Genomic DNA, 18,380 nt, shown 5'->3' with positions numbered 1-18,380 from the left:
GCTTCCTCAGCTGGTAAGAATGAACTCAAGGTAGAGAGATTGATCCTCTGGAGCCCGACAGCGCCGGGCCATACATCGGGCTGGATAAGCAGCCCCCTCCTCTCACCTCCCACCTCCCAAACAGCAGGTGATTAATAATAACACCCCCTCCATTACCCTCAGCACACAGATGGGACATCAGTTTGAAGGTTGACGGAGAACAGCAAGGTGTTTAGTGTTGCACGTCATCATACAGATTCGAGTTTGGACTTCAGGCAGCGCACCCTCCACCTTTACCCTGCTGCCTTGCGCGATTTGTATCCTTCAGGTATCTTTCCAGTGCTGCCATTTGTCACTGCAGGGCCGCGCTGAAGACTCCTTTAAGAATCGGGCGGTTCTCTACTCTGCTTTTGAGTGATTGTTGTGCTGGTGCACGCTCACAGAGTTGTGGTTTTACAGGAACATCAAATTCTCCAAAACAGTCAGAGCAAACCACAGACAGAAGCTCCTCACAATAGTAACTGAGCTTTCTCTCTAGTTGAAGTCGTCTTCACGTCATTCATAAGAGCTGCAGAGAAACTTTACGAGATCAAAGCTTCACAAATGAGATATTAGAAAAATGCATAACTCACACTCTGACAAGTCTGTTGTGTACGAAGCAGTCTTTAATTTATGCACAGTAACACAAGCAAACATGTAAAAAGAGTTAGTTGCAACTGAACCATTGAATAACCTAATATTTGGTTATACACTGAACAGAAATATCTGAACATGATTTCATCTTATAGTATATGGGCAGCACTCCAGGTGGGGTTCAGGAGAGGATTTGCTACGCTCCATCTGTACAGTAAATGCCATGAACATCCTGCTCTCACAAATCACATATTTAACTCAGAAGCCAAAGAAATAGCGAACACTATCAAAATTCAAAAACATTATTTTTTTTTTTTACAAAAAATATAAAAAAGTACGGTGAACTTGATGCAGGCAGATATGAATACTCCTGATTTCTTGTCAGAATGCACATAAACTTTTTTTCTTTTCAAAAGGAAATGTTTTATTCTTTAAACACTTGAGACACTGAATAAATGTATTTAGAAAAACTACAGACATCGGCTTCAAACTTAACATCCTGTACAAAACATATGCATCTTTAAAGCAAAACAAAAAGAGAGAGAGAAGGCAAAATAAATGTTACACTGAAAGTTCAATCACTGCGAGCCGCTCGAGCCTGTAGCAGAAAGAAAATGGACAAACTTGACCACAAACTTTAAATATCTACATCCTGATTTTAGGACTGAGGTGGATTACTGCAGCAGTACATGTTAAAAGCCATCAGACATCACCACAGTCTTTGTTTTTATGACTTCCAAAACCACGTCCTGAACCTACAGACCAACAAAAAAAAGCAAAAAAACACACAACGCCGCTTGCAAGTCCCCAAAACCTGGAATGCGATCAACCATGCAAAAAACGAAACAGAGAAAACACGTCAGATGAAGTCATGCAAAGCAGTTTTGTGGTTATTTCCCATCATTACAAATACAGGTCTGTTTTAGAGGTGTCACAGGGAAGTTAAAAGGGGATCACACTTCCCACAGTCTCTTTGAGTTCAGCTCTTATTTTTCCCTGTTTTTTGTCCACATTGGGAAAATCCAGTTGTCCGTTTTCCTCAATGAGAGTCAAGGCAAGATTTGTCCCCCCAAAAAAATGGAGCTTTCCAAGTGTACCCCAAGGCACCTGAGAGAAAGTGGGCTTCTCCCTCTGTTGGCAACACTGTGTGTGTGTTTTCATTACAGCTGCCATAGAGTCAAACGTGGGACTATCCCACGCAAGGTGTCACACATCTCAATACAAAGCACAAAGAAAAAGATACAGTCAACATGGATGAAAGTGTTGGTGTCCCCGCGATGGTATGGAGTCTGAACGGCTGAGTTGGGGCTTAATAGTCGTCGTAGGTGTTGAGGTCAGTAAAGTATGCGTTGGTATAGGTCTTCCCGGCAAGCTGTGGGTTGAAGTACTTATTTCTTTCCTCCAGAATCAGATTGTTTTTGTTAAAGGCCTGTGGATGAAGAGAAGAAGAGAGGAGTCAGTCTGGATTTAAGCGACACATAGATCAAGTAATTATTCAGCCTAAATGGTAAAGTAAAAGCAAATCCATCGAACCCCAAAGAAAGAGAAGGAGCAACAGAAATCAATGGGAGGCCGCTCAGTGAATGAAACTCAAAGCATTTGCAAACAGGCTGGAAAATGATAAGCCACCACAAGGCTAAACTACTTTGATGCCCGTCCGTATGTCCAACTCTGTCATCTCTAATACTCAGCGTCAGCAGTTTTCATGGCCCTCCAATTGTTGGTCCTCTGGGACAATTTAAGGAAATAAAAATCGATCAAGAGAGTTTCTTTCCTGTTAGACAATAAGGAAGAGCCATGGGGGCATCTTCTCTGTCCCTGTGTGACATAGTAAACATCGAATGAGCTTCTGATGTGGTGCTCAATACAACATCAGCAATTTGGCAAATGGATGTGTTCATATGCAGTCTGTAGTAGAGTGTGTGCGGGGAGCCCCTCGGGGCAGTGTAATTGAACACTTGATGATGCTGCATTTGCCGTTGATGGATGTTTCTGACTGACACTGATAGGAAGCGAGTCTGCTGGACAAAAAACTCATATATTTTGCTTCTTTGCCATAATGTGATTTGCACCCAAAGGGAATGCAATCTACACTCCCGCAGACGGTTATGTGTCTCTGCAGGTGGCTGCTTTTAAACAGCTGTGCTACGACGCTTGTTAGCATCATCTACTTTGTCTTCTCGCCTTAAACCTCTTAATTGGCAGAAGAATGATTACATTCCAGTTTCTGGTGCGGTAAAGCAAATGTGCGTAAGCTAGGAAGTGGCATTAGTGATAGAGAGGTAACAGAGGAGCAAAATAAAACTGCATCACGATGGATTTTCTCTCTCAATCCATCAAATCAAACCATCAAGTAAAAAAAATAGAGGACAAAACAAGGACACACATGAAAAACATGCAAATGGAGGCACTTTTTGAAATAAAAATAAGGGAGGGATACACTGCCTTCTCACAAGCTGGGAGGGAGAAGGGAGGGAGGGGGGGGGGGCTGATGGAAAGATGAAGGGGTCTGAGCTGAGAAAGAGAAACTAGAGTCTGTACTCCAACCTGCCACACACAGGAAGTGCCACAGGAAGTGGTAGGGCGGGGCACGGTGGGGAAGAGGAAGTAGTAGTGGTTGGGGTCAAAGAGTTGTTGGGGGGGGTCAAGAGGCGAGATGTTGTAGAGGTTAGTAGAAAATCTCCAGGCCACGCATGGACACCCCCATGTTAGCAGAGAGAGGCTGGTGCATGGCGGGGTCGTCCAAGGGCAAGAGTACCGACACATCTGGCTGCAGGGAGGAGAGGGGGCAAGAGTCATCCTCAGAGAAACCCTGAGGCCATATTCTGCTTTACAGGAAGCCTGAAATATGATAAACTGTAATTAAAACTGCAGCTACATGGCGGCATTGGAGTGTAATCATAAACTAGACTGCTGGAAATACTCCAGTTGGCCAAGAAACCAGTATGAAGGGTATCTGAGATACAAATTGCACAGTAATAAGGACTCATCAACATCAGGATTTGAGCCAAAAACTCTCAAATGTGGCATCAGGTGTTCATCATTCCTCACTATAAACTCTCAGAAGACGCATATTACGGTTTTACACACCTAATGGTTGGAAATGCACTTCAACATCCAAACGGTTTAGGCTCAGTGAGTGAAGGTTGGAGGCAGAATGTGCTTTCATGTTCATCTGTCATACCCCTCCTTTTGTATTTTCACATGGTCTGTCTATATTAATATCCGCCTCTATCTGCAATAGGACTAACTGAATTACGCTTTATGCTCCTGACTCTAATTGCATGACAGATGAACGCTGCTCGCATCTTTATTCTGACTGCAATGGAATTACATTCAGGGACGTTTGCTCCGAGCCAAAGGATCCGTTCTCACTCTGTGGCAGTTTTACGTAACACTTTTATATCTGAGGAGGAGTTTTTGCAAACAGAGATCCAGGTATTCACTTAAGTGTATAATATATGTGACTTCCCCTGACACAAATAAAAAGAAGACCTGCCTTAAATATTCCTGATCCATCAGCATTGCAGTAAAATCAAATAATAACACCAAGAGTTTACAGTGTCAAAATTACCAATCGACCGTCTAAACCCCTGAACGCCTTAGACAAGCTTTGACTTTCTCTACATTTTGAAGTGGTACCAACGGGGCTGTAGAGAAGTGAGCCTGTCCTCCACAACAAGCGAGCAAGCGATGTGTTCGTCTGCGTTAATGTAGCTGCGAGTGTTAGCATGTTCAGGTATCGGCTTACTTTGGGGTCGTCCCAATGTTCTCCGGGTCCGATGTTCTTGTTTACACGACAACACAATGTCATGAAACTTTTTCTCTTGTCATAATAAAAGTGATTAAAGTGAGCAAAGCAGCAAGACAAGGTTATGTTTTAATTTGGGCTGTCAAATTAGCGCTTTAATTTCGAAATAACGCACCAAAAGAATTAACGCAGATTAATCGAGCTCTTAGATGCCCCTTGACCCTTGACCCTTGACCCTTGACGTCATGACGCGATGAAGCGGATGAGAAACCGTTACTTGGCCCAGTGAATGGAAAGTTTGATGCTAAAGTGAGCGACCTGTCTCGTCATCTCTCGATCAGGCGTTCAGACGCAGAATGAGTCGGTCTACCTGAGACACATTAACAACTCCATCACAAATGTATTGCAATGCACTGCAGGTGGTAGAGGACAGGGGGCTAACGGAGGCTTTACACATGGCGTCAAATTATACAACTTTTAAACATATTGTTTATTGTGCAATGAAAGATGTTATGCCAGATTTTGCACTTTATGTCAAACTGTTGGTCTGTGTTGTCTAAGATAATTGTGGCAAACAAGATATTGGAGAAAGAGTATTGAAATAAAAGACATGTTGACAGTTTATAATGCTACTCATTGATTCACTCATCTTCCAAACTATTTGAATATTTTTGAAATGCTTCTCACAGCAAATATTGATATATGCAATTAATTTAGATTAATTAATCACAAAGCTTGTCATTAATTAGATAAAAAATGTTAATCGCTTGACAGCCCTAGTTTTAACACATTACCAGGTAATACTTATAATACTAACTACCTCCACACAGCAAGAGAAAAACATACTATTCCATCAGAACAATATCATGTATACAAGTGTATCTTTAGGACTTGTTCTAAAACCCGCTGTAAACGCTGAGCTGCGAAACAGTCTGTTAACACACATTGACCTTCCAAGTGTGTTTGCACCTTTCTAGCACAATGCAATGGTTAAGTTAACTTTTCAAAAGGTTTTATAGAGCAAGAGAACGAAGGACACAATATGTCAGTTAGCTAGAAAATAGAAGTTTTTTCTTTACACTTTTGTCCATATCAGTTTGAAATCAAAGACCAGTTTTAAAAAGTAAATCTGCCACCATTATCATTATTAATGGCCCTGTACCAATAGCTGCTTATCAGCAGGAAGACCAATATGTGTCTCAGTCTTTCAGCGATTTTCTCACAAATGTAATTTGTAAGAACATTTCAAGGCAAATTATTTTTATTGGTATAAAATCATGCAGCCAGATTCGTTCCTCGTGAAGCTTACTTTAGGGTAAAACAGGCACCGGGAGTTAAAGTGACTGGATTGCTCTTCAATACAGAGCACTGGGAAAAGGCCAGCTGTGTGTGGAGTGGCTGTGGACATGCACTAATCACCAGCTCAGTCTGGCACTAAAGGCTGATGCATCAGTGGATAAGAGGCTGTTTGTACCAGGAGAGAAGCTGGATCTCTGTCGCTGGCTCAGCTGCATCCGAGTGTCTGCAATTAAGGATGCAACCCTGACACAAAGAACCTGTCTAAACAAGGAAATGTGCAGATGCTAGAGCGTCTTCACTGATTACCTACCCACGCACCGATAAGTAATTGTATTAGTATGTTTATGAGAAAGCAGTGTATGACCACTGACACAGAACAAAGTCACACACTGAGACACACAGCGGAGGAGCACACGGAGAGAAGATGTACGCACAACTGGTTATCTGTCACACGACTGGAGAGCGTCAGTGCACGACAGGAGGTGGTGTGACAGTGAGAGTCATGCAGTAAGAAGTGTATTTAATCACAACTGACACTGGAGGAAGAGGCTCACTGACTGGGAGTGTGTGTGTGTGTGTGTGTGTGTGTGTGTGTGTGTGTGTGTGTGACATCAATTGATTAAGTCAAACAGTAAGGAAATGTTGCAAACTGCGGCCTCGCCCCTACACGTCGTGTCCCCGCCGTGCCCACAAACCTTGATGGCTTCCACCGAGTCGTACTTGTCCAGTTTGTTGATGTGGTTGGTGATGCTGGTGTTGAGCGGCGCGGCTGAAATGGGGTGGATGACGGTGGCGTCGTGAGCCTGCTGCTGATAACGCTGGCAGTACGAGTAAACCAGCAGAGTCACCAGACAGCCGAGGATGGAGCTGCTGAGCCCCACAGCGATCATGTGGAAGAGGTTGAAGTCTGGAAGAGAAGGGGGGGGTGTGTGGGGGGATTCTCCGTCAATTCACACAAGTTAAAGTGATAATTGAAGCTGCAAAACATCTGGTGATTACAAAGTGTTCCGCGAGTGCTTTTCTGTTCTTGCAGTCCTGTTTATATCTGGCATACACATGAAACGTATTGAACACATCAGATGTATTTACAGTAAGAACTTGTCCTCAGCTGTCAAATATAAATCCAAACTCTTTTTCAATGCTTATTTACTGTATGAACAACATTTTAATTGTAACACTTCTACTGTATAATAAGCAATTAGCAACACAAGCAATAACAGCTATGCTGCTTTGTTCTCTTCTGAACATCATACATCAAAGATAGAGAGATTTAAATCCACTAAAATATAAGTTTATGAAATACAGGTCAGAGCTCTTTCCCCAACTGCCTTTTATTTATGTTCCAAAAAGCTATAGGAGAACAAACATTTGTTTTCCTGCCCTGAGCGCTGTCTGCACACACAGCTCCTCTCTCATCCTCCAACAAGCTAAGTAATGATGGTAACAGCAGCCTGTAGCCTGCAGAGGCACGACGCAGGGCACACAACGTCCCCAAAGCCTCACTTCTCCTCTTGTAGCTTACTGCTGTATGCACGCTGTGCCTATTTAAGGCGACTTAGATGAGTCTTTCTGCCTTTTTTATCAACTCAGAGCGTTTTCATATCTGGATTGTTGCAGCTTGGCAGTGAAACAAGAGACATTTGGGAACGTTTTGGGTTTAAGACGAACGAGAGACGAGTGCTGTTGTTACTGTTGTATCTCATTTACAGCTAACGTCACTTTGCAGATTTCTTACCATTAAGAAAACAGTCAAGTTTTATGTTATTTATGTTTTATTTATTGGGGATATTTTAAGATTTGTTCAACAGATAGTTTTGAGAAAAGGTAATTGCTCTTTGAAAGGGTTTACTTGCGTTATTATGCTGTTATATCATCATTGTATCAGTGGCATAAAAGGATCTTAAAATGACAATAATGTCGTTTATCGCAATTATTTCTGGGACAATATATCCAACAGAAGTATTTATCGTGACGGGCCTAACAGTCGCATCAGATGTTGTCTCATGTGCTGCTCTTAAGATGACCTTTTTCTTTTTGGGTGGAAATGAACTTGACAAATTTCTTCCCGTGCATCTTTGACTTGCTGAATATGATGAGATCAACATTTTTTTTTATGTATCTTGTGTGTTTACAGCTGGATTTATGCACATTAAGCAGGATTGGAAAGTTCTTATAGCCAAGGATACAGTACAGTATGTGTGAAACACCAGGTGTTATCCTCCCCTCTCCCCTTACACACACACACACACACACATATAAATTACCTCCACAGCGCCTCTCCTCCTGACTGGAGCGTGCAATCGAGACTTCTGATGAAGGAGAAAAAACAGCAAAAGGCAGCAGAATTAGGGCCAAAAACCATATATGTACAAGTGCAGCCCTGTTAGCGTGACAAATTGTACCCTTGACGGTGAGCGTGGAGATGAAAGCTGCACCCAATATGGAACAGATTATCGTAAAAACTCCACGAGCTAATCACGGCTGTGGCACCTGGAGTGGTTTATGAAAAGTATCGGCTCTCATTAAAGGAAATGAAGTACAAGACGTATCTAATGAACCTTAATGGACTACCTTTCCCATTAAAGGGGATGGATGATAAGGTATAAAGGCAAATGGGTAATTTTATAAATACCTGTGAAGGATTTTCATGACTATTAAATCCCTGCTAATTAGTACAGAAAGGTTACAAATTTACGTTTCAATCCAATGTTTATTCTAATCTCATAATTAACGAGTCCTGAAGTTGAAGAACTCCACGACTCTAGCTATAAAAGAAACAATATATACAAATATATACAAACATTTTATATCAGTCTGAGTGTTCACAGGGCTCAAATGTTAATAACATAAGCAGCCTTTGTTAATGGGAGGAGTTTTAATGATCTCTGTGTGGCACAGATCAATGCTGGAAGGTGTCTCGCATTACTGGCTGTCAATAGGGAGATGCCTGTCTAAGCAGATATCAATACTGACAGTGTGTGTGTGTGTGTGTTTATGTTTTAGAAGGACTTCCAGTGTTTTTACAAAGAGTTCATTTAAACAGCTGACGATTTGCTACACCTGGACAGTGATTGGCTTAAAGCCTTTTTCCACCACAATGAGCGTCTGTGTGCAGGTGTTTTAAACTTGGGAACACCTGAGTAAAATAAGTGATAGACTCCTTACGCATTGTCAGTAGATGACTTTGCCTGTTTGGTTTGTTTGCGCGGGAAAGCCGGCTCACTAAACATGTTACGTGGTTACTTCTTCAGTCTTTCTTTCAAACTCTCACAGCAGAGTTGGTGGTTGTTGGAACGGTGGCAAGAATAACAAATGTGTTTACGATGATCAGCGAGTTAAAATGAGTGTTTCTGTCAATGGAGCCTGGTGGCTTTGAGGAGCACAAATCAACACAAATCCGTGTTGATTTTATTTATTATATTTTCACTTCAGTGCACGTCCCCGAGCGTTGTGACTGCTGCAGAGTCATCTGTCAATGAATGCAGATTGTAACGTTTCCCGCCGTGGGTTTCTGTCCGGTGGGAAACGAGCTTTATTGCAGTTCAGCAACTGTAACTAGACACGGCATAGGACGTAGCATTTAAAGAGTTTTTCAATTCAGATTTTTATTAGTGCTGACAGGGGAGGGGAAGGGTCTTTTTTTGTTCTTCTGACTCCATAAATAATTTTTTTATTTCAGCCTTTCCCTTGCCAGATTTATTATAATACCTTAAAAAAGAGATCAAATAGTTACATCAAAAAGACGGCTTTCATGTGCGCCACGGGTCAAAAAGGTGCACTTTACATGCAGAGGATGATTCCTGTCTGTAGCAGGGTTTTATCTTCCTCATCAGGAACACATGTGGATCTCAGGATCAGGTTACTTTATTTGTACCCTTAAGTACATTTGGTTTGCAGAAGAGAGACGAGGTATTAATCGTGACACACCGTACATACTCAGGGCTCCAATAAGCACTAAAATAAGATACATAAATATGAATAAATAGATACAAAAGGGTTTCTACTTCTGTGTCTGTGCAATGCTGCTACAACTGGTTCATCTCAGTGACATAACTAGTTATTACTGATCGAATGTCTCGAGTAAAAAGGGACAGTTTGAAAGGGATGGCAAACGTGACGGGGGCAGGCAAGGGGGGGGAATCAATAAAGATGCTCTCCTCTTATCTTGTCTTACCAGTTCTATAGAAATCTTGTTGCACTTGCATTGTTAGCCAACATCAGAACACTGTCTTCAAGCACAACAATGACTCTCATTAGGAGGAAGGCTTTATTTTAGGGGGGAGTTATCACTTAGACAAAGAAAATAGCAAAGAAAAAACTGCTGGTGTAAGTGCTTTTTGCACGACCTGACACGACTCCTTGACTCATAATGAAACTAATATAGCAGCAGGGTTGTTGAAATGAGTAGGGGGACCGCCCTTAAGTGTCGCACCCGGGTTCATGCCCCTGTGTAATCACCCGCCGCACTCGGGAGTCCTTGAGCAAGACTCTAATCCCAACCATCCCCAAACGTGCTGCCCCGTCGCTGAACCTGACCTCCGAGCTGAGACGAGGCTCTCAGAGCGAACACTAACGCATTTCAATATCACACGATTCTTGGAAATTAACTGAATTGCCGCTGTGGGCATATGGTGGTGGTGGACGGTACGGAGCGAATGTGTGCGTTCAGTCATGCATGAGTGCCCAAGATATTCCTACAGAAACACATATAGACAGCTGTGTGTGTGTGTGTGTGTGTGTGTGTGTGTGTGTGTGTGTGTGTGTGTGTGTGTGTGTGTGTGTGTGATTACCTGGTATAAAATTGGAGTCGGGGGAGCATGGCCTGTTCTCGCTGTTGTTTCCCGAGCACTGGTTTCCGGTGGGAAACAGGACATCACAGTGACGCACTCGCATCTGGGCCCCGTTGGAGTCGCAGTGGGACCAGTCGGACCAGCTGGACCAGCTCTCTGCAAAGCACAATGACATGTAAATCTCACAGCCGGTCCAGCAGTGCTGGAAGAAGAACTCAGATCTCTCAGTCAATTAAAGTAGAAACACCAAAGTCTGAAAATACTCCATAGCAAAAAGACCCGTGTTCAAAATGTTGCTTATACAATACAGACGTATTATCATCACAATGTGAAGACAATTTTATGTACACTGGAAACTACTGGCTATATTAGTAGTAAAGTACTGCATCATATCATAAAGTATATCATGTTTTCTTATGTAGAAAGTGTCAAATGAATGTAGTGCAGTAAAAAGTACAATATCTGCAGTAGAAGCATAAAGGAGTAAAACATTGACATAAGTAAAAGTACACAAAACTGCACTTACACACAGTACTTTAGTAAATGTACTTATATTGTCTATGTGTGTGTATGAAGTGTGTGTGTATGAAGTGTGTGTGCGCCTTCAGCTGCATTTTCGTCATGCATGAGTCTCCTCTGAGGAGTCGAGAGAAACTAAAGAAAATAAGCAATGAACCTGTGATGGATTGGTGGAAAAGTCAGAGCCCTAAGCTGCTTATCACTGTGTGTGTGTGTGTGTATGTGTGTGTGTGTGTGTGTTTGTACCTGGACAGGATTGTGTGTTGCACAATGCCTCTTCAGTGTGCAGGCCCAGGCAGATGTCCCCTCCGTAAGCAGGCGGAGGATTGCTGCAGGTGCGCGTCCTCATGTAGTGTCCCCCTCCACACGTCACCGAGCACTTGGACCATGAAGACCAGCACGACCAGCTGCCGTCCACTAAACCGAAGACATCAGAGACATCATATTGTTTAGATTCTTCGTATTTTATCTCATTTTGATATAAACATTGTCACATTTTGGTCAACAAACCAAATGATTCCTATATTAAAAGATTCATAAATAATATATATTCCTACATTAATATGTCACATTACGTTAATGAAAAACAGAATATTTTATTTATTTATTAACATTTATTTCCTCTGTAATTAATGCAGGAAATAGTCGCTGAGTTTCTTGTTTTCGAAGAGAATATTCCCTCGAATGTGTGCTTTCCTGTTTTCTAGGATTTAGGTTCCAGGTCATTTGAAAAGACAATTTCCTCTGAACATCAAGTGATTGGAAGTCATTCCTAGCTATTTCAAACAGCGATGCGTGACGCAGAAATATGAAGCAATTTGTAGATGTGTGTGTGTGTGTGTGTGTGTGTGTGTGTGTGTGTGTGTGTGTGTGTGTGTTATGAAGTGAAAGGAAGTGTCCTTCATCCAGCTGTTACAACAAGCGCCTGACCCCCTCTCTCACTCAACGCTCTCTCCTCCTTAACAAAGATAAATTAAGCATCACGCTGTTGTTGTTGTTGTTGTTGTTCCTCTCTTCGTGTGCGACACGTGAACATGCACGGCGGCATCGGCACACAGGGAAGACAGAAAGAGATGAAAATAGTGAGAGAAGGAGAAATTAAAAGAGAGGAATAACACGGGGCCTTCAAACATGAATCCCAACAGAAGGGAAATATTCTTTGCCAATCACAGATGAAACTTCATTGTGATGTGATAAGAGACATGATCTTTGTTGAGGATTGTTTTTAAACACCTGACGGTGGCTGGCAGCACATTGCAGGTAATTGAGTTTGCTGACGCTTTTTGTCATCTCGGTGTAATTTCTCTATCACATAGCGACACTTAAGTCGATTCATGGCCGGCGATGACGGATCGCCTCATCTCGGGCGCAGACGCAAGAAAAACACAGATTCATTTGTTCCCAAACCAGATGGATGGTAGGCATAACACCTTCTCTCTGCTTCTCGGCACACTTAAAAAGCACTGGATTAGCCATATGAGGATTACTATTCGTCTACCAGCTCGGTCTGCCTGCCTCGAAATAATATCTCACTTTCAGAGGGTGCTAATTGAGTACGCATTAGTATTCATTACTACTCAGGCTGGGTTAAGTCTGTTCCTTTGGGGGACAGGAGTGCGGAGTTGTTCATCAACATACTGTAGCTATGGTATTATTGCAGTCAACATCCCAGAATAGGTGTACTACATGTATTAGCATAGTGAAGCAGGGCAGGAAAATCAAAGCACATTCACTCAACGTTTTACCCGAGGGGAACATTAGCGGCAAACATACAGGCTTCCTGAACAAAGCAAATCTGATGCTCTTAGCTGCAAAGACTTCATCTGAACTTGCTGCTGATAACAGCTTACCTTAGTGGCTGCGCTCAAGCTGTTTGGAGATGAACGGCGTGCACTTCACTGACGGAATTAACTGTAAAAATAGTATCGGTGGCCGTGTACGCTTTTGCTTGCAGTTATGAAGACAGTGGATGCTGAGGAGGACGTGCACATCGAAGCTTTTAGTGAGAGGGCTAAGCCGTACTCCGGGGGGCTTGATTAACAATCGTCGGAGACAACACTCCTGCTTGTCTGCTTGGCGCCTGTGCTGGATACCAGGTGTGCTTTATGCCTTTAACTAAGCGCTGGATTTCCATTTAGACAGCTTACTTCCCTTGTCAGACAGAGTATTCTTTTAATTAGAAAGCTTCCTCTCTCAGTCTTCCACTACAGGAGTGTTGAAAATGCATTGTCTCAGGGCTTTTCACAACAGAATAAGGCCTTCTATAGCTGACAGCATAATTACCCAGCAGTGTAATTACACAGTGGATGCCACAGGGATTGTCTCTCTGATTCCTGGTGTAAATTGGGGTCTTTGTCACACCTCTTATCTGCTAACGGATCTCTTTTTGTGGTTCCTAAGGATCTGAAGTCACTGTAGTTCTTTATCCATTAATCAAGGAAAACATAGGTTGAGTGGAGGGGTGTGAATTGATCTGCGTGTGAGTTAATAAGGGGGCTGGCTATGTACTGGACTCTTATCTCCGTGTGTCCTCTATGTATTGTGCAAATCTTACGTTTTCTCTTATATAAAAAACAAGACAATTTGACTCCAGATACACCAAACATTCTTAAACATCCAGATCTGCTGTTACCCAGCAGTGCTGAGTGATGAATCTCACTTAATCATTGTTTATTACTAGCAAAGGCAACGCCCCCTGAACACTGTAGAGAGGCAGGTGTTGTGCTGTGTGCACATGCACAAGAACTGCAGAGATGCCACCACAGAAAGGCTGAAAGAAGAAGAACTTCCGCAGCAGTATAAAGGAGGTGCTGTTAAATAAACTTAAACAAAGTGAATGGGATTTTCAGTGTCAGTACCGCTGTCATCCTGCAAGAGTTTAATGCTCTTAACTGGGATCAGTGGAGCAACTGTATTCATTTAGCCTACAAATCATTATAATTACTCTTAAACGTATTATAATCTAAACTTGGTAAGAGTGTTCTTGACCTTTATCGTACAATGTTCTTAGCAAAAATAAATTCTTTCTTATATCGCTTCCTGCATGAGGCCCATTGTGTAATATGTCTTTACAACTAAAACTAATTGCACATTTCTTACCTGGACAAGGTGTGATGTTACACTCCTGGTACTCCTGTAATGGCCCGAGGCAGGTTTGACCTCCGTACTTGGGCTCTGGGTTACTGCAGGTCCTCTTCCGGCTGCGGATTCCCCGGCTGCAGTCTCTGCTGCACTGGGACCAGGAGCTCCAGGACGACCAGCCACCGCTCACCGTGTGGCCCGAGATCCTTCCGAGGCGAAGAACCTCTCCTGTTGGGAACATAACATATTGTCAAAACATCGTCTCCTGTATGTCGCGCCTGCTTTTCTCCGCCTTAAGACAACATTTGCTGTTTTGTGTCAGAAAGCGGATGCAGAGAGTCAACAGCAGCTCTTGATAGCAGCTCCTCTGAAGCTTTTAGAGATACTCTTAAAGCTTCAACTTGATTTGTGCTCAAAGATCGGAGCATGTTTTGTGCTGTAAAGCAATTCAACAGATTTAATTAAAAGTCATCTGGTGGAACACCATGTACAGTGTAGAGGCCCATGGGCGCTGTCAAGTTCTGCCTGTTAATATATCACATCTGAAACTGTTTTACGCAGATAGAAACACAATGAAAGAATCATTTATTCAGTAGAATCTTTATTAGCCATGGAAGTGGCATCGGCCGGTCTGTCCACCGACAGAACTATTTCACAAATGGATGGATTGTCTTGACTTTTACTCGTCACCAAGAGGTTCACATTTGTGTTGTTATGACACAGAAGTCTCCCTCAGGACGAACTGTAATCATTTCAACCTTAACTTTTCACCTAACGCCATCAACAAACCTGCAAAACTACATTCCCATCAGTCTCAGCTGTACTTTGTGTTTAGTGCTAATGGCTAATGTTGAGATTGCATGTGTGCTTTAAAAATCATAAAAGTTGTGATTATCTTGCTGAACAAAACAAGTAAGCGTCGTAAACCTTTGATTGCCACAGAGCATATTGTCTGCAATAATCCAGAATCCAATAGAAAGCATTGACTTTTTGTGGATGAAACCAGGGTGATGCTAATTTCTGGTTTCTTTTCTCTGCAGAATTCTACGGAGAAGATAGACACATTCGGTGCAGAGAGCGACAGAGAGCACAGTGATGGTGTCAGCTGCAGAGATGTAATCCATCATTTCATTCTTCACAGTCTGTCTCTAAAAACGGATCCAGAGAGAGAGTGTCCCGTCAACATGTGAACGCTCCCTCTCATCAAACAACATCAGATCACTAATCTGTGTACGCTCGTCTGGAATGAGTCGAATACAGGATTCCTATGAACATGAAACCGTCATTACTACCACACTATAATTACGGCACGTGTTCATCAGCGCCGTGGAAATGAACAGAACGAGTGGAGAGACAAAGCTTCAGGCCTTTTGTAATAAAGAAAAGAGAACTCATCTGTTTGAGTGAATGATAATCACCTCTATTGAAATGACCGTACGAGCACTTCTCTTGTGATTCACTCGCTCAACAAACTGGACTGTTATCTACGGTTTCAGAGAGCAGGAAGTCATTATTTTGTGTCCGTGCTGCTTCTGCTTCACGTCATTCTGCACTTGTTGAAACAGACATTTTGTCTGATTCTCTGTGATTTATATTTTTTTTATCACCATCTAATTTATTATGCACACAGCCGCTCTGTATCCTCCCCTTCCTCTCTGTCTATCTTTCCTATTAACCTTCTCTCACTTTTTCTCTCTGTCCTCCAACCTCGCCTCGTTGTTTTGTCAGCGTGCTCTTTTCGCTGACAGTTAGCGTGGCACAGCTGCTTTGTATTCTCAGGGAGAGGACAGTGTGTTTATCCAGCCCAAATCCTCGACCTCTTCATAACTATGGGCGACCTTGGCAATGCACAGGCCGACTCACCCCGGCATCAAGGCCTGAGTGCTGACAGGCCCGTCGAGGCTGCTGCTCTTTATCGATTCTGAGCAGGCAGTGGCACGGGTAGTCCCCCCCGCCACTGTGACCCGTAGTCTTCATGAAGCCCTCTGTGGCTCTGTAGACTGGACTGCTGCTCTGCTCTAACAATGGAGTGGCTTTTTATATCATCATTCTGATACATGTAAACATGGCACCAATACAGGTATTTATTAATGCAAACACTCACTTAGTGCGCACCAGTGGTGGAGAGTAACTACTGTAAGTACATTTACATAAGGACTGTACTTAAGTACAATCTTGAGGTACTTGAGTATTGCATTTCTTCTATTCCAGTTCCTTTTGAAAGCCAATATTATACTTTATACCAAAATATAAATCAACTAATAAATGAGGATGTTTTTATTATTGTTTGTATTATAATGGATTATCAAAAACTGCTGAAATTAGCTGCAATATCTGTGATCGTTACACATGAATGTATCACTAATATATATAATATAATACATATTCTATTCTGAAGTTCATTCTGCATAATGAGTACTTTAACTTTAGATACTTTATTACATTTTGATTCTAACACTTAATTAAGTAGTAATGAATGCATTACTTTTACTAAAAGTATTTTTACACTGTGGTATTGCTGCTAAAAGATCTGAATACTTCTTCTGCCCACACAACACACACAGCGTTGGCTTCAGCTCTGCTGTGCGTGTTGTTAATGTTACTTCACAGGGACAGCCCTCCCGTCGCCAAAACAAACAGCGTGTGGCCCTCCCTCTCAAATAGGCAGCGACTGGATCTATCGATCCGCACAAGAACCACACACAGCCGGAGAGAATTAATCCTCGCTTGCCTGACGAGCCGGGCCGAGCAGAATCTAAGAAAGACGCAGCGCAACATCCAACGGCTCCCGCTGCACAGAAACTAGGACATGAAAAAAGTTTCCCTCCTCCCTTCGCTCACTCAACCTCCCACTCTGCTCAAAGGCAAAACAAACTGTAAACAAACTTATGAACTTCTGTGTGTGTGTGTGTGTGTGTGTGTGTGTGTGTGTGTGTGTGTGTGTGTGTGTGTGTGTGAGAGAGAGAAAATGCATGTGGGTGAAAAAGAGGGATGGGGACACGACGATGTGCAATCTAATGTACTGTATAGGAAACTGTAAATGCAAAGAGAAGGGAAAATAAAGGAAGTAAGAAAAGAGAGATTTAGACAGAGATGGAGACGAGATGACATCTGCACGCCGGAGAGACTCCACTTTGAGACAGACGTGAGATACGGAGAGAAAAACCTTCAGCAGTGAAGAGATCTGCACTGTCATATGTGAACTAAGTTTCATCATCAGAGTAACACTGGACCACACAGAGAGAGTGCTTCTTCCAGCCTGTCCTAGATTCACAACTGCACATTTACTCTTCCTCCTCCTCCTCCTCCCTCTCACAGTGGCACAAAGGACAGTGCTCCATGGGCTGAGTTCTGCCAAGCGATGGTCGACCCAGAAACCTTCCAGAAGGATTCCCTTTTTATGGAAGACCTAATTAAAATGTTTGTACGGGCCAAGCGGCAACATCTGGGTCTGCAAAGTGAAGCCACTGCAGAAGAGCCTTACACCTGCATTCTCTGTAATATCCAGCAGGGGGCGACACCACTGGTTGCAAAAAGAAGTCAGATTGTGTAGAAGTCTATGAGAAAATGATTCTACTTTTCTCTTTATTATTATTATTATTATAATTTATTATTTATTACCTCAGTAAACAGTTTCAATCTCTAGTTTGAAGTCTTCTTCAATACAGCACGATGTTCTTTTAGTTAGGATGATTGTATTTAGAATAAATTAGACGATAAAGCCGGTCAATGTGTTTCCGTCTTGCAACTTTGACCGTTTCAAAGTGTGTTTTCTGTTTTAATTGTAACATATTAGTCTCCTTTAGTCTTATCCTATTGTGTCACTGCTGGGACCAAGAAACCAAGATGGCGATGGCCAAAAACCAAAATGGTGACAGCCCAAACAAGAGGCTTCAAATCTGTAATCCACCAACCAACGGGGGACATCACAGGGACTACGTCCACTTCTCATCTCACTGGAGGCTTGTGAATGTGACACGTTTTGACAGGAGGATTAAAGGCAGAACCTTCAGACTCTCTGCTGAAACAACACTTAGACGTTTGATTGCAGAGATTTATTGGACTTTAGGGGTTTCATTCATTGTCTGTCTATAATGTGTTGGCTTATAGAGACACAAGGACTGAAAGTACAGTATTAGACCTACTACTAGCATGAGCCATATTTGTTTACTTTGTGGCTTTGCAGGGTTTATTGTTAACGAGGACGTAAAGCAGGTTAAACTCCAGTCAACTCCCAGAACATTCACTTCAACTCACGTACTGTTTCCATCACTGCCAACATTTGACACCTAAAGTTTCAATCAGCTGCCAAACTTTTCAATACCACA

At 42.5% G+C, this 18,380-nt stretch overlaps 1 protein-coding gene across 3 annotated transcripts in view; it reads right to left on the bottom strand.

Moving 5' to 3' along the window:
• Positions 1-622: 622 nt before the first annotated feature.
• Positions 623-18,380, bottom strand: part of sema5a (sema domain, seven thrombospondin repeats (type 1 and type 1-like), transmembrane domain (TM) and short cytoplasmic domain, (semaphorin) 5A) — a 115,342-nt gene continuing 97,584 nt past the window's right edge. The window contains exons 16-22 of one of the 3 annotated variants that reach the window (XR_003834222.1): positions 14,071-14,280; positions 11,218-11,388; positions 10,453-10,608; positions 7,927-7,971; positions 6,358-6,569; positions 3,160-3,382; positions 623-2,041 (exon numbers count right to left, since the gene is read on the bottom strand). Coding sequence is in view for 1 of the 3 variants with exons in the window: in XM_029457956.1 (XP_029313816.1) it covers positions 1,922-2,041; positions 6,358-6,569; positions 7,927-7,971; positions 10,453-10,608; positions 11,218-11,388; positions 14,071-14,280 (914 nt within the window). In the remaining 2 variants the exon portion in view is untranslated. The remainder of the gene's footprint in view (positions 2,042-3,159; positions 3,383-6,357; positions 6,570-7,926; positions 7,972-10,452; positions 10,609-11,217; positions 11,389-14,070; positions 14,281-18,380) is intronic. The other 2 variants (XR_003834223.1, XM_029457956.1) reach the window with 2 other exon arrangements.

This window comes from Cottoperca gobio, chromosome 20 (assembly GCF_900634415.1).
Source record: "Cottoperca gobio chromosome 20, fCotGob3.1, whole genome shotgun sequence".
Classification (NCBI taxonomy): domain Eukaryota; kingdom Metazoa; phylum Chordata; class Actinopteri; order Perciformes; family Bovichtidae; genus Cottoperca; species Cottoperca gobio.
Note: the sequence above shows the minus strand (reverse complement) of the source record. Positions and strands in the feature narration are given on the sequence as shown.